The following is a 16,513-nucleotide window of genomic DNA, read 5'->3' as shown; positions in this document are numbered from 1 at the left end:
AATGAAGTGTAGATATTGTGCTCTTTTATTTTTTTGTGCTGTATTAATTGTATGATGTCTTAATTACTGAGCGAGACATCGAGCTATCTTACACCTCCGGCAAGTTCTTACTTCAGAACTTTACCACACATTATATACTTGGTTTGTACTTTTTATATTCTTTAGCCAACTAAAACTAGATACTACAAATGAAGAGCAGTTTCCTATTTTAGTTAATAAAGTTGTTATTTTGAATATCTACTATACAGTACATACATGTTACTGTAAGAGTGCAGGAACACAAACAGCAGTGAGTTGAAACTTTAGCATTAAGACAGTGCTGTGATATTTGACAGATTTTTAATAACTCATCACCTGAAGGGGGCAGTAGTGTAAACTATTGATATGGGATCTTGGTGCAAGCAAGAAAAAACAAACAAACAAAAATGGACGACAGTACAGAGGATTCAGACCAACACCAATGTGACCGGCATGCAAGACTATATAATAACACCACTTCTAATAATATAACACCGATTCCAATAATACATTCAGTGCTTTACCCACGGTGAAAACTCAAAAAGCAACTGAAGGCACAGAGGTCAATAGGAAGTGTGTAGATGTGTGTAAGACACACTCAAAACAAACAGAAAAACCATTTATCTTATGCGTATATGTTTGGATGCTTTGAAATTTCAAAGTGTGCCCAAAGAGACCGTTTTAATCTGATTAAATATTTATGGCAGCCTTTGGGTTCTCCTGTTTGTTTGACTGGTTACACACTGCCTCTTTGCATACTGATCTGAGTACAGTAGAATGCAATCTTGGCTACTGCTTCGCAGATCAGAGCAGCAGCTATGGTATACGTCAGTCTATATCCAGTGTAGGTACATCAGTGGCACCATGATGGAAATTTGTGCATCCTGTACCTGTCTGACTGACTGACTGGGGAATACCAATGTCACATGCTATAATAGCACCAATCACTGAATGTTATTTAGGTGTATAGTTTGGCCAACATACCCATTAGCAGGAAAAAAAGGTCAATTAACATTTCAGAGAAGCTCAAATAAACTATGTAAATTACATTCAAATCACTGCATGAACACACAATGCTTTGTTAATTAATCACTTCTAACAAGTCTGTGAGCAGTTCAAATAAAACGTTCAGATGTCACATCTAGAAATAACAGCTACGATCAGGGCAGTGTTGAAACATGAACAAATAATACAGCATAGTTAGATCTTATTCAGGTGCAAATCTCACTCTGTAACAAGTGTTACAGGCAAATAAAACTAAATATATCATCTTGCACCAGCCTATATTACTGTCAGTCTTGGTCCTTTTGATGCATATGCGATATTCAGTACAGTACACAGATGCTGTTTGGTTACAAATCAAATGTTCTTTCATGGGCCGTTGAATTCCATATATTTCTAGACATCGGCAGATGCTTCTGCTGGACTCCACAAATCCCCTCACAAGATCAAGCAGCCACTCCTCTTTTTCCTCTTCCGCACTTGCAGCGCTGCCCTTGTGGCCATTTCAAACACTTCCCTCACCCCGTCCTTGGTCTTGGCTGAGCACTCCAGGTAACCAAAGGCACTAATGCGGTTGGCCATGTCCCGTCCTTCCTCTGGTTTAACGGGCTCCTGCGTTCAAATAAGGACAGATACAGTAGAGATGTTAAGAGTACATTTTACTCTTCAACAATTATTTATAATTATTAACAATTATATAATTATATAACAATTAATTATAGTATGTTTTGAGCATGGGATGATTTTGTAAATGAATACATTGGCTTAAAATACATATAAACTTAACATACTAAGGATCTTATCTGAGACTGACCTCAGGTTTAGCTTAAATAACTACAAATAACCAGAATTATGTTTAATCATTTTTGTTCTAAGGAAATTACAGTTAATTAAGTTGTTCCTTATTAGATGACTATTTGTTCCTTATCAGTTGACTAATACTGTATATTGACTGGTCACCACTTTAGAAAGTTGACCAGTCTGGACAGTAGCAGGAAAATGCAACAAGGCACATAATGAAAGCAAGCAAGAATGCACTTAAAGCAAAATAAATAAATAAAAAAAAAATAAAATAAATAAATAAATAATTTCTCTAAGAAAGAGATCACACTGTATGTAGTGTAGTGGAATGTAGTGTAGCTAACTTGTCAAACCCCACTCCCACTTGCCCCTGAAGGAATTCAAGTTTTCTTTAGTGCCAGTTAAAATCTAAATATATTCATAGTGAATTCTCTCGTGAACAGCACTGTGCAAAAGACTGCATTCGATTATCACTATCCAGTCCCATTCAATGAGTTGTGCCACCCCACCTGTAAAAAAAAAAAATAAATAAATAAATAAATAAATAAATAAAAAAAATAATTCAGTGGTGTAGACGCTTACAGCATCACTGACTCCTAGTTTTGGCAGGCAGCCACTAGTTCTAGTGCAATGTGTGCTTGAAAGATGCTGAGGATTTTCATGCAGCACAAAGTGGCAGTAATACCACCACATAAGTGCTTTTTAATGGGGCTGTTTTAAGCAATGCTGTGGACCACAAGAAGGGAAGCTACCTGTTTCATCTTAGCCAACTCTCTCCGAGTGTGCTCATCATTCCGTAGGTCCTTCTTATTCCCCACCAAAATAATGGGAACGTTGGGGCAGAAGTGTTTCACCTCTGGTGTCCACTTCTCTGGAATATTCTCTAATAAATTAAAAACATACATACATAATTAATTACATTAATAAAATGGATATTAAATAATAATTATACCACTATTAAGGTTTTTCATGTCTATCAAAGCAACAGGCCACATAGTTAAACCTTCTGTGAGTTACACTAATTATGAATATTTATAACACTAAACATTTCCATTTTAGCAAGGGAAAATATTCTGAATAAAAGTTATATGCATCTTCTATAGCCTATTATAAGATTATAAAACCAAATAGATGATTATTACAACTATTTATAGACAGTTTTACTCATTTCAAGAAAGTCTTTTTCCAAAAATTAAGCCAAATTATCTGCTCATAGAAGAGCCTGTAATGACCAAAGAAATGGATGTACAAGACAAAATCACCTTACGTTTGATGCACCATCAACTGATAAGAAATATTACAGAAATCTGCCCATATTCAAACTATTTCTGCATTGAGGGTCTTACTATGAAGCTAATAATTGTGATACAGAAACATTAATCTTGAGTGATACACTAAGTATTTCCGAGAAGTATAACCAGCGTCACCCACGACAGATTTGATAAACTGACTTTTCTTTTTGTTTTCAGAAAAGTCATTAGGGCTACAGTGACTCACTAAGACAAACCAGAGCTCAGACATCCTGCTATTCAAACACTCAGAGAGAATCTGCCCAAGATGTCTCAGCACTGATAAGAGGGAGAAATTGCCTTTTAAGATGATCCATGAGACCATTTATACAATTAACATGTTTATCTGTTCACCATAAATCTAGTACAGCATCAACACACAGCTGGAACTGCCATGATCCTGCACATGACTCAGTCATGAGGAAAAGTCAGCTGATGTACATGTACATTAACTGTAACTAAAAGGAGGGAGTAAAAAAAAAACCCAACTCGACATATATGCCCAAAGCAGAAAATAAGAATCGTATGACTTGGGTATGAGAAAAACATTTATGGATAAATATACCTAAACTGTCAGGACTGTCGATGGAGAAGCACATAAGGATGACATCTGTGTCTGGGTATGAAAGTGGTCTCAGGCGGTCATAGTCCTCTTGACCTGCTGTGTCCCACAGTGCCAGCTCCACCTGTCAGTCAAAAAACAAAGGAATCATGGTGAAGTCCAACAACATAGCAGAGTGAAACTTTCATTGCCAAAGGCTATCTGGATTCCATTCATCATTATCACAGGACGCTTTTATAGAGACAGTATATTTTGCCATTCTGATAAACACTAACACACACATTTTGTAAGACATGGGAACGCTTTGACATTTGTAATGGCTACATCCAACCAAAAGTAGCAAAATCGACATATTTCCCATGCTCTGTGCTTGGCTCACTCTAGCAAAAATCTTGATGCATTTCACTTTTTTCACTATATTATTTCCTTTGATACTATTATAGTATATTATTGTATTTTATACACACACATTACATAGGATGGATGTATGGAAACTCCTAGGGTTGGTTTAAACTTCTATATCTGTGTGTGGTCGTGTAGGTGTCTGCCATCACACTTGCACATAGTGAACAGGTCCACTAGAGGGCAAAAAATGAATAACAGATGAAACAAGAATGTCAGCTAGGCAAGCTTGCTTCTGAAGCTGTAGGAAATGAAACTAGTTGATATACCAAAATATTTATAGATGCTGACAGGCTGAGCTCTCGTCCCTTCTCTCTTCCTTCCTCTTTCCCATCATGCACATCAGCACTTTCTGCTTGCTTAGTGCTCGTTATAATTCCACATCAGATTTATGCTAGACCTGCAGTAAGAATAATGAATAGTATTGGACAGAAAAGCAGTCTTTACTCTCTATTTACGCTGGGCAGGACCATGGGATACACAGTGTATGTGACTTATGAGATGGTCAATTTCAAATTCTTAAAGGAGTGGGGGAAAAAAACTCTGCTTTAATATTACATCATTTAGGGATGCTCCCTGTTCGGAATCGCCACAGTGCATCATCAGATCCGCATATTGAATTTGGCACAGGATTTGGCCGGATGCCCTCCTGATGCCACGGTGGTGAGAGCACGGGATCCTGCCGCTCACCACCAGAGATTAGTGCTACGTCATTTCAATTGTATTAAAATACAGGTGAGTAATGTGGTGCCTTTACCTAAACACAACCAATACACAGCAATGCACTTTGCATTTGGTCTAATTTTCTCACTGAGAAAGAGAAAGAATAATTTTAGGGATGCAAAATATAATAAATAAGTAAATAAGTAAGTAAGTAAGTAAGTAAGTAAGAAAGTAAGTAAATAAATAAAATGGCTAAACCATAGGTGGAACCTCTGGCTCTATCTATGGCTGAGTCTCAGACTGAGGCTGCTATGTTGTGGACTGTTGTGTCCTGGGGCTTAGCAGAGTCAATGACACCATCATTGTTCACAAGTGCACTTGAACAAGCAGTCACAAAGCACAAAAACATTATACAATTGACTAACAATTAATTCTCAAACTTGCCAACCACAAGAACTGAATAAAATGTGTCATTTGAGGTTTTTCCTCCTTGCGTGGAGGTACAATGTGGTCATTGGGCCAATCCATGGAAAATTACCAGCTGTCGCAGACGCGTGAAACTTTTTTTTTTTTTAGCTCTTATTGTGCTTAACGGTATTGTTAACTACTCATCCATATTTATATCCCACTTAAAAGCTCTTTGTTTTGTTTTGTTTTTCCCCCCACATGATAATCGTAACAAAATGGACTTTACATTTGTGTAAGTTTATATTTTCACCCTAGGGAAACAATACATAGTTAAAGGCAACAGATGTTCTAGGGAAAATAGGTTTTCACAAATGGAAGATTAGAAGAATCAAACTGCTCCCTTGTGGTTATGTATGCATGTTTGTAACTTAACAGCATGCCAGATACCATGGCTGTTTTCACGCAGAGAAACAGGTTCAATTGTAGCAAAATATGAAGAAAATAAATAAATAAACAAAACAAAAAATACCATAAAAAGTTTATTTTATGTAAAAATAAACTAAATATGTAATATAAATAATCCAAACTAAATATGACCTCAAGCCATACTTTTTATATCAATCAGCAAATTAATAATAAAAAGAAACATCCTAAGAGAAGCTGAAACCATCACAGTTCATTAAAATATGCCTAAAAGATACTGGACTTTGGCATGAGGGGCATAAAATAAAGGAGGATGTTCTCCCTTGTGGCTGAGAGCTTAGTAAGAGCACCGACAGACTTTGCAAAGCTGAGTCATCCTTTGGGAGGAAACTGCTGGGCCTGACACAGGAGCAGCTTCAGTCATCCATATCCTAATCTCATTCTTGATATGGACATTACCACACGCTGTGGATGAGCTTATCTAAAACATTGTGTATTCAAGCAGAGATTGTAAGAAGGTTACTGAAACACACAGATATAGGACACCTCTTTTTCTCCTCACTCAAGCTTCAGCAACAAACATTTAAAAAAAAAAAGGCAGAGGCAGGAAAAAGGAGCTATATTTAGAGACAGAGAGTGGAGGAAGAGTATAGAATGCTTGGCTTTGGCCGGAGGGATTTAGGGTTTGCTGGGGTTGGCGACGGTTCTAAATCTCATGCAAGCTTGCTCTCAAGCAGGGTAGATTCTGTGGAGCTTAACCCCACACAGAGAAAGAAAGAGGCAAAAGGAGACTCCAGAGTATGTAACACTCCTTAATGTTCAGACAAAATCCTATGCCGAAGAAGCAGCACTTCCCACCCCAGCTCTCCCACACACACTCACAGGAAATGAACTGACCTGTTTATCAACCCATGAGGGCCACTGGGAGGGGGGAATATCCAGACATCCATGTTCCCAAATCAGGCCAGGAAACAAGCAAGTACAGCCATTTCCTGTTATGGCCGTTCTTTGCTTGGCCATAGCACTAGCCAGAGGAAGACTGGCATTATCGGTGTCCATTAAATGTCGGGACATGACTAATGACCAACCACTGACCAATACCACAAGTTCGATGGTTGCCTTCATATAGGGATCTCTTGAAAATCACAAACTCTGCTCTCAGAAGGAGGACATTTCAGAATTCTACCAATATGTAAAAGAAAGATTTTCAGTATTTTATTGCCTATGTAAATCAGATCCACTATTCTTATAATACTCATACCCCTCATATTGTGCTGCTTTAACAGGTACATCTGTGGCAATCCCTGAAATATATGAACATAAATTCATATTTATATATAAAATTGAGACATAAGTCAACCCCAGAATCATCAATTTATCATCATCATCGATTTCAGTAGAGGCCGCCAATTACACATACATAGCAAACATTTTCATCTAAATTTTTGATTCAGTACATATCAGTACATTCAGTAACATAACTTTTCTAGGCTTACAGGGCCAGATCTCTAAAAAGAATACATGTCCTAGTTAATCACCCATTTAAAAGACTGGAGCTGACTTACCTCCCCGGATGTTAAAAAGTGCACAGACTATAGGAAATCAGGGTGGGGAAGCCTGTGGGTGTAGTTCGTTTTTGCCACAATTCACTGCCTGGTTTTCCCGAAAAGATCGTGTCCAGATGTGTACTGTTGTTAGAGATCCTGTCTAGTCCTGCAGTAGCCCTAATTAATTGCCAAAACTCACCACATCCTTTTACAAAAGTTTTAAAACAAACGAACAAAAACCAAACCACCAACCTGTTTGCCATCCACCTCAATGTCAGCAATGTAGTTCTCAAACACAGTGGGCACATAGACTTCTGGGAACTGATCTTTACTGAACACTATTAGTAGACAGGTCTTTCCACATGCTCCATCTCCCACGATCACCAGCTTTTTCCTTATGGCTGCCATGCCTAGAAGAACAAGAGCAACATTTTTTACATGTTCATATAAGCAGATTTCAACAGGTACAACCAGAAAAACAAAGTTTTTAACACTTTCTTTTTCCCTTCCTTGTTGGAGTTCAGATATATACCAAAATAAAACAGAAAGATGATACCAAGTTGGTCAAAATATTATGAGGATAATGCAAATCACTCCTATTATAGACTATACAGTATAATATGCAAGTGTCCTGCCATTCGAAACTAAAGACCATTCTCAAATGCCCTCAGCTTTTGCTGACGAGGCCAGAAATCAGTGCGCTATGCAACATTTGCACCGTTTCTGGCCTTTTTACACATTGAAACCCACAGTGTGTATTTGTGTGTGTTTTTTTTAATGAAGCATTTTAACAACCACCTTGCCAATGCGATTGACAGCAGCTTTTCATAAGCACTGATGTGTGTGGGAGGAACATGCACATCCACAATAATGAGCACCAGTAAAGAAACGCAGCATACTTTTGATCACCCACTCCCTACCTCCTTCTAAGATCTGAACACTTTCTCACACACACACACAAAATACATCACTGGCCACTTGTTATATTGTGCCGAGAGCAGTAAAGTAACTATTTTTAAAGCTTGGTCCAAAATGCATTGCATACAATGCTTCATCCACCCACAACTGCAGGTTTTGTTTCCGTCCAACAGCAAGAGAGCAAGCAATGAAACCCTTCCACTCTGCACTGGGAATAAACCGAGTGAGGAGGCTGTACTATTGGTTATCTGTGCACAGATTGCACTCCCACAGATTTGCATTTACAGCATAATTGGATTCAGTTTAAATCAATCAGCTCCAAAATGTGCATTTCCTAATAGCCTAGTAGAGCAAATGTTGCACAGACATTTTTTTGTGATACTCAGTAAAATGGATGTTCTTCACAATTCACACACCTAACAGATAAAGCACAAGGTTATCAAGATAACCCCTATAGCAGAAGCTTCAAATTGAGACTGAGTATCAGTGTGCATCACGGCAAAACACTGGCCAGATGAAGAGACCGAACCACTTTAGAGTTGGAAAAACAACTTTAGTGAATACACAAATGCATACCTGAGCAATGACAAAGTCACTGACAAAACCACTTTGAAGGCTTCAACACTGTTTTACCTGAACACACCCTACGTATGGTTCAAGCCAGCTATTTTTATGAAATGGGAAAACAAAATGTGTATCTCAGTTTTGGAAACTGTATACAAAACAAACTCACAAATTGTATATAAATTGCAATTTTGTTTCTGTAAAAGACTGTCCAGGTGTCATATAATACTGGTTTCACACAACACTGAAGATGTGTGAAAATCCTATATTTGGTTTTTATCACATAACTACTTTGGGTTTGTAACTAGGCTAAAAATAGTCTTGAACTGATGTTTTAATGCCCCATGGAATAGTCAGATTTAAAATATTACATTAGATAGATTTATTTCTGAAATGCATCATGCACGAAACGAAACACTCACACAGACCTGGGAGTTCCCTATCATTTCCCTGAATCTGTCAAATGACAGTGTAACTGGAAATACACTCCACACGTTTGACAGACTTTCGTTTGAGTCATTCCAAATATTTCACTTCTGTTTGACAAAACAAACCTGTAAGAGTTTCAGATCAAGCCAGTTATTCTGGTTTGATGGTACAACACAAGGGATGTTTCAGTATGGTGGAAACCACACGCTTTCTTAAAAGTGTGCGCAGTAGGACATGTTCAAGGTCCTTCCCATGTTTTGTTCAACATATCATAATAATGTTACACATGATGTTATGTGTACCGACTTATTTTTTCAGAATTGGGCTAGACAGACATAACAGTAGGAAAGACGAATTCCCTGAAGTCACATGAGGCTCCAGAGAAACCCATCCTCTTCTGGGTGACACTAGAGAGAGGGAGTATAAATCATATTAAGGTAACAGTGTTGAAAGGATGTACAGTATAAGCACATTATCAATAAAAGTCTTGGGATGAGCATAGGATAGTCTTCATGATTACAGCAGTAGTTCTTAAGTACGAGTCTTCAAATCCCCAGGTGAGATTATCCACTGAACTAAGAGGGTGTTCTTCGCCATAAATGTTTTTGGGGAGTGAACACGTGTATCCTCATGGAACAAGACAGATATTGTGTTTATTGCTTACTTCCAGCTGCAGGCAGCATGTTGGAATTGCACTTATATGAATTTCTAAGATTCTCATTACAATCTAATGTGACAACTCATTGTGTGAAGGTCTTTGCTTTCATGTTTTTCGGGAATTAAAGAAGGATACAACACAGCATTATGAGCTTAGTTTCCCTACAACGTCATAGAATCAATAATCTTTATTACATAGTGAGGTTTTGAACTTTGAACACTCCCTTGTATCAAGGAACAATGACTGTAAACTGTAAAGCTTTTCTTAAACACAGACTTGGGCTGAGGGATGGAGGCAAACTCTAATAATCCATTCTGATTACTTTAATTCGTCAAATGAGTTCTTATTGGACACGTGCTAGTTTAAAATCAGAGCAACGATATATAGTTGTGTCTAAAAACTTTGTAGACAAGTATTACAAGTAACAGACGTGGTCAAAAGGTGCGTGACAAACATATATATATATATATATATATATATATATATATATATATATATATATATATATATATATAAAAAATATATATAACATATATATATATATATATATATATATATATATATATATATATATATATATATATATATATAAAAAAGGGGATCTTCTAACATTTTCCACTGTGATGTTTTCATGGCTGTTTCTCTTTTTCTGAAGCAAACCAATCTAATATCACACGTTGATGTAATTTTGTACCCCTCCCTAGCTGTGTGAAAGGTCAATATTTTCTGTCTTGTGATTGTTGCTTCCTGATCTCATTGCCTTTCTGCTCTACTCACAGCAAACAGTTTCGTCTATAGAGTCTAGTCGATCAAATGTAAAACTACTCAAACTCAAAAAAAAAAAAAAATTATTAACCGTTTTAAAGTATTATACATTTGAACGGGCCACAAAACATTTTTCAGCTTACTATTAAAATATGCCCTCGGACTTGAAATTAAAAACAAAATACCTATAAAATGAACACGGACTAATATTTTACATGTAAACTATAAAACAGAGGTACATTGTTTTCAGCTATAATTGCTAGAAATGACTTCACATGCTGTACAAAGGCCACAATAACCAGGAGTAGAGAATCCACTCACTCTGGATGCTGTATACAATTGTTCTATTGTTTTTGCCCAGACTGACCAACTATCTATTTATCTCAGCTGGTGAGGGTGTGTGCATTAGATCACTGAATCCCAGCTCCAGTCCGGGAATGCATCTTTTTTTTTTTTCCTGTTACATTTAACCTGATCCTACTTTCAACAAATTAACAATGTCTTCCTGATTCAACATAAGGCAGGAAAAACACAAACAGGGCGATTGAACAAATCAGCTCACAGCTTCGGTACAGATGCGAACCCAGAGTCATGGTAGTGTAATCTGGGCTTCAATCTAGCCCTCAGATAAAATACTGTTCAATCTTCAAATAAATGAAATGAAACCAGAATATCTCATTTGATGTTACAATGTCACACTTCTCTCTCAGTAAAACACAGCAATATTTCAATATTTAAGTGAAAATAAAGTAAAGCAAACTTTTACTTGATGGCTGCAATGCACACAAACACAGGAGTGTCAATACTTTAATCATTAGTATAAATACACAAGCACTTAAGTGAAAACTTGAAGGTGAGGTCGTGTATTTTCTTTTGCAGAATCTCAAATGCCTTTCATTGCAGCAGTAGATAGGGCACATAGCTTCATTTTTGTGCCAGTGAAGAAGCCAGTTTGTGCCAATACCAGCCAGAGGCATTAAACAGGACGTCTCTGTTGCTGTGTTTGAATTGTCAACAGTCAGGGATGTAGGGCAGGAGCACACTGTGAATTAGAACTTCCCAGTTTCTTTACTAGGTACTGTGTAGTGTTTGATTACATCACCCCTACAGAGAGCCCAGAGACAGGCCAAGAGTCAGGCACAAGACTTGTGGTGTGGAGGAACAGACCCTGTGGTGGAAAATATGTACAGCAAAGTCTGGACTTAATAATGACACACAGCTCAATTAAAGGCCAAATGAATGGTTCAAATATTTTAGTAACATTTGTATGTTTGGTTTAATGGCCTTTTGAGAATTAATAAGAAGCTAATCATTTGACAAAAGCAGGCTTTCAATTACAACTGCATGACAGTGCATGATGGTCAATATGACGCATGTGTAAAAGATCCCATCTAGCAAACCACTGTGTTATCTGGAGCAACAGACTCACTTTAAGAAACCTACTTATATGCACTTTTTGTGATGTGCTTATCAACATACATTTGGAGTCACACACCAAAGGAATAAGTGAAACAGTATCTGAGAACTGTACAGTAAAAACTAACAAAACACATCATCATCTCTATTAATAAATAGGGAGTTATCTTGAAGGGGGTTTTCAAACTTTTTTTTATTTTTTTTTAAAATAGAGATTAGAACTCATCGAAATCCCCAAATATCCCCAAATGTTGGAGTCTATCTTTCTCTCTCTCTCAGGCTAAAGATCTTTAGTAGAAGGCTACCAATTATTTAGGTATGCAAAAGTATTGGTAGAGAGAGTCTAAAAGACTTTAGAGTCAATAATAATTACATTTAATTCATTATGTCATTAAAATTCATTACATTTTAATTGCATGTCTCTTGCTTACAATAAATGCATCCTGCCTGCTGTGACATCACCAAACTGTTGCATTCTCTTTCTGACATTTTTCCAGGCTTGTACTGTAGCATCTTTCAGTTGTGGTTTGTTTTGATGGGTGTCTCCCTTCAGTCTCCTCTTCAAGAGATGAAATGCTGCTCAATTTGGTTAAAATCTGGAGATTAACTTGGCCAGTCTAAAACCTTCCACTTTTTTTCCCTCTAGATGAAGTTGTTCGTTGATGTGTTGAATGTGTTTAGGGTCAATTTCTTGCTTCATGCTGACATTCCTCCAAATTAGATAGGATGCGTTTCTGTAGACTTCTCATTCTGCTGCTACCATCATAACTAAAGTTTAGTGAGCCTGGTTCCAAAAGCAGCCATGCAAGCCCATGACACACTAACTTGACCAATATGCTTATGTTTTGGAGAGCTTCAAGGGTATTTTCAGGTTAATTGTGCCCAAATTAGCTGAAGGATGAAAGAGTTACTGCACTTTTTAAATATGTGGTCCCTGTAATTGTAGGGGACCAAAAGTAATTAAATAAACAAACAATATAAATCAACTTGTCGTTTTTAATACTTGGTTGCGAAAACACTTTAAGACTCTAAACCTTCACATAAGGTTTTTCGTTCTCAATGGTTTCTAGCTCTGGTGACATGGCCCCTCATCACTGTTAGTTTTGTACTTTTTGTCCATAGCACTGACTAAATTTCATTCTGTAAATTCATTTGCAGGTGTAGCATAAGAGGGGAAAAAAAGCTCTTGCATTTTAGCCAGCTGTGTTAACACAGATTACTGCCGTGATCATAGACATCAGGCTGCCCATCATATGTACAGAGAAGTCTTAGACCAGTTAACATCTCTTCTAAGGATGCATTTGGTCCTGGGAGCAGACTTCAGGCACCCTCATAAGCGAACAACACTAATTGAAAGTGTTGAGGCCAAAAAAATAGTACTGCTTAAAGAGAACTTATTTTATTCGCCATTTTCATCCAAGCTCAACAGGTCCTTGTGTGTTCCTAATATGTGCCCAGTACAAACACAGGTCTATTTCGGCTCCAAGTGAAAAGTTACATAATAACCCTACAGTCCAGGGCCTCGAGGACAGCTCAAGGGAAATAAACTGTTCTGAGCCCAGGAGTGTTAATGAAACTTAGGACTGCAAAATAGTACAGCTAAACTGAATTTAACAACTTGAGACTGTTAGGGCAACAGTAATTAAGAGCTGTTATCAGCTTGTCGCGTTCCCAGGTCACTAGTTTGGAAGTTGACCTAGTTCTTGCTCTTCCTCGTGGCTTAGGGAACTAGCGGGATGTTTTCCACTGTGGCCGTGGCCTACACCTCTAATACGACAAAGCATTGAATTCAGCGTTTTCTTTGACCGCCCTTGTTTCAAACTGATCCATAACACATCATCATTCCCAAATCTTTGCTTTATTTCAGTGGGGAGCTACCGTCTTCTCGAGTACTTGTGTGACTCGACGTAAGTTAGTTGTTAGAGGCAGTCCAAACAACGCCCTGTGACTGCGACAGGTTACACCACGTTTGCAATAAACAAATCCTCTCTCCTAACTGTACACTGTGTCGGAAGGACATCTACTAAAGGCGTATGATTTTTTTTAACGACAACAGCACAATCGACAGCAATGGCATTGAAAATGATTACATTTACTAGGTTAAGATCAAGCAGGCAGATCGTTGTTTACTGCATCGGGACGAGACGGTAAACGTTCAAATCCCGAACTATCGCTCCAAGCTGGGATTTTAGGTGAAGTTGTTTTCGAGCTATCTTTACTTACCTCACCCAGAAAAATTAGCTGCCAATGTAATGGACTACTAAAATGAACAGGTGGTCTTCAGATCAGGTTAACAGGACATCGCCCAACTATTCTCATTACCGAAGACTAATTACAGAGAAAGGGCAGTTAACGGACCAACCACCCAATAAGAAAGCTTTCAGATGACCAAAGAACACTTTCAGATAAGCGCGCGACCACATAGCTACTTTCACACACCAACAAAAAAAAAACTTGCCAACCAACATTCCCAAGTTCCTTAGATATTTTAAACCTGGTTCCTCACCTCCACGACTGTAAAAAATCAGTACCTTCTATCCGCTGTTTCCCGATGTTCCAGTACACGATTACACACTTCTTCGTTCCCAAGTTTCACTGCAGCGGACCACTGGATATCTGGACTCTGCTCTATTGCTAAGAAACCAAGCTGACAAACAATAGCCCCGCCCACATTATGAAAAAAAATCACTTGGCGATAGAGGACGTAAAATTCCTATTGGCTGAGGAAGGCGTTCGGCCGTTAGGAATTTTTCAGTCCCGCCTCCTCCGCCGCCGATAATAATGACATCATTCCTTACCGATGGCAAGATGAGGCTTCCTGGAGTAATGTGGCTTCCCTCCCAACTGTTTCGGAAAGCTTTTCAACACAGAGCACAGTGCTAGTGGCATCTGCTGGACAAAAAAATTAAGTGCAGTTAATTTCCCGCATGATAGTGGAGGCTTCTTACTAAATAAATCTACTGGCAACACTGAGTAATGCTGTTGAATAAAACACACAAATGTATTCATTTACATTTAACCCAGCCCTAGCATTACTGCTAATGACTTCATGCAATGCAACAAAGCCGACTCACAGCTAACAATCTGCAAATTTCTTTCTTTCTTTCTTTCTTAAAAAAAATCTTTTTTTTGTTTGTTTGTTTGTTTTGCATGCTATGGCAGACACTACTAATTTTGTAGACCTGATTTTGGAAAAGTCTTTTGATGCTCTCATTACTGACTGAGAATGGAACAGGAGCAAAAACCAACATATAAAACAGAATGCACACAAAAACTAAACAAAACAAACACCAATCCTAACTATTTTTAGGAGCTAGATAAGCAGATTAAGAAAAAAGGGTAGTGTTCATTTTCCCAAATGAGTAGGATTTAAAAAAAAGTTTGCCAAAGAAGGCTATGCTGTCACTGTTAGCCATTGTGTCAGAACTTGTCACTGGACTTGGTTGATGAGTTTGTGAGGAGCGTGATAGAAGCCAGTGATATTGATGATACATTTATTCTGTGTTCAAAAAAAGCTACTCATTAACAGGAGTTTTATTTTAATTTGTTTGCATACATGCTGCATGTTCATGGGAAGCTTTGGGGTGTGAATGATAAATGCTGATTTATAATTGGGTTGCTTTCAAAGTATACCTTGAATCACTGTTCATCTGCACAGTGAAGCACGTTCTAGTAAGATTTTGGTCAATTTTTTTGGCTGAATCTCAGCAGATAATATAGCCTTAAACACTTAAGAATAATTTGTGCTACTTTGTCAGCAGTTTCTTCAGCAGTAAATGCAAGAGAGCAACCTGCTACATTGACAGCCCCAGATGTGTAACATGAGTTGGAGTGTTTTGAATCCCTTGTTGGTGTTGGAGAGTTGGAGTTCCTTCCCTTTTCCATACTTATCTCTTGAGATCTACTCTAAAACTTTTAGCTGCTTGCTTGTATGTGAAATAATGAGGGAATAAACCACACACACTTGTCCATGAAACAGCTGAGTAGCCAATTGTCCAGTAACTTCTCGTCCATTAAAAGGGAGGTGGGGAGATAGGGTTTGGGGGAACGACAACTATATAATTCTTATATAGTTCACCCTATGTATATGGAGATACATTCAGATCTTACACTATGCTATTGGGGCTAATATGCATTGTGTAATTCAACTCCTTTAAACTCCTTCAATGTTAGAAGCCTAGAGGCCCTGCAACCCAACACACGCACAATAAAATGCATACAGTACACGTTCATTATGAGCATTTGAGTAGCCCTAATTCTGTGCAGAAGTTTTGTTTTAGGTGACTGAATTCTTTCTTGATTTTCCCATCATGACTCAATGACCAGCAGTGATAGCATGTTGATTGTTTGTTGGCCATTCTTTGATCTATTAATGAAATTTAACATTCTCTGGCTTCTCTTTCCTCTTATGTTTTCTTTTTATTCAGACACTTCAGTAAACCATCTGGGCCAGTTCAGTAAACCTATCTTTAAATAGATTAGTCAGAAAATGAAAAGAACTATTCTTAGAAATGCATGGTAACACCAGGACTGAAAGCACTCATGGAAAGAGACCACACTTCCCATGTTTGCAAGCATAATAGTAACTCCAGACACTGCAGCTTTAGCTATACAGCACAGAAATGATGAAAGATCTGCTGCCTGACTG

General features: G+C 37.8%; 1 protein-coding gene across 2 annotated transcripts; it reads right to left on the bottom strand.

The window, feature by feature from the left end:
• Nucleotides 1-7: 7 nt before the first annotated feature.
• On the bottom strand, nucleotides 8-14,553 carry rhoca (ras homolog family member Ca). 2 transcript variants are annotated; one of them, XM_058402356.1, is made up of 5 exons: nucleotides 14,397-14,553; nucleotides 7,368-7,525; nucleotides 3,676-3,796; nucleotides 2,574-2,704; nucleotides 8-1,632 (listed from the first exon to the last, which is right to left on the bottom strand). In XM_058402356.1, exons 2-5 carry the CDS (start codon nucleotides 7,521-7,523, stop codon nucleotides 1,459-1,461), a joined length of 582 nt encoding a protein of 193 aa, XP_058258339.1. In that variant the 5' UTR covers nucleotides 7,524-7,525; nucleotides 14,397-14,553; the 3' UTR covers nucleotides 8-1,458. The 2 variants fall into 2 exon arrangements, with proteins under 2 accessions (XP_058258339.1, XP_058258340.1); XM_058402357.1 differs by having other exon boundaries at nucleotides 14,372-14,522.
• Nucleotides 14,554-16,513: the final 1,960 nt, after the last annotated feature.

Source organism: Hemibagrus wyckioides, linkage group LG11, assembly GCF_019097595.1.
Source record: "Hemibagrus wyckioides isolate EC202008001 linkage group LG11, SWU_Hwy_1.0, whole genome shotgun sequence".
Taxonomy (NCBI): Eukaryota; Metazoa; Chordata; class Actinopteri; order Siluriformes; family Bagridae; genus Hemibagrus; species Hemibagrus wyckioides.
This window is presented reverse-complemented; position numbering and strand designations above follow the sequence as displayed.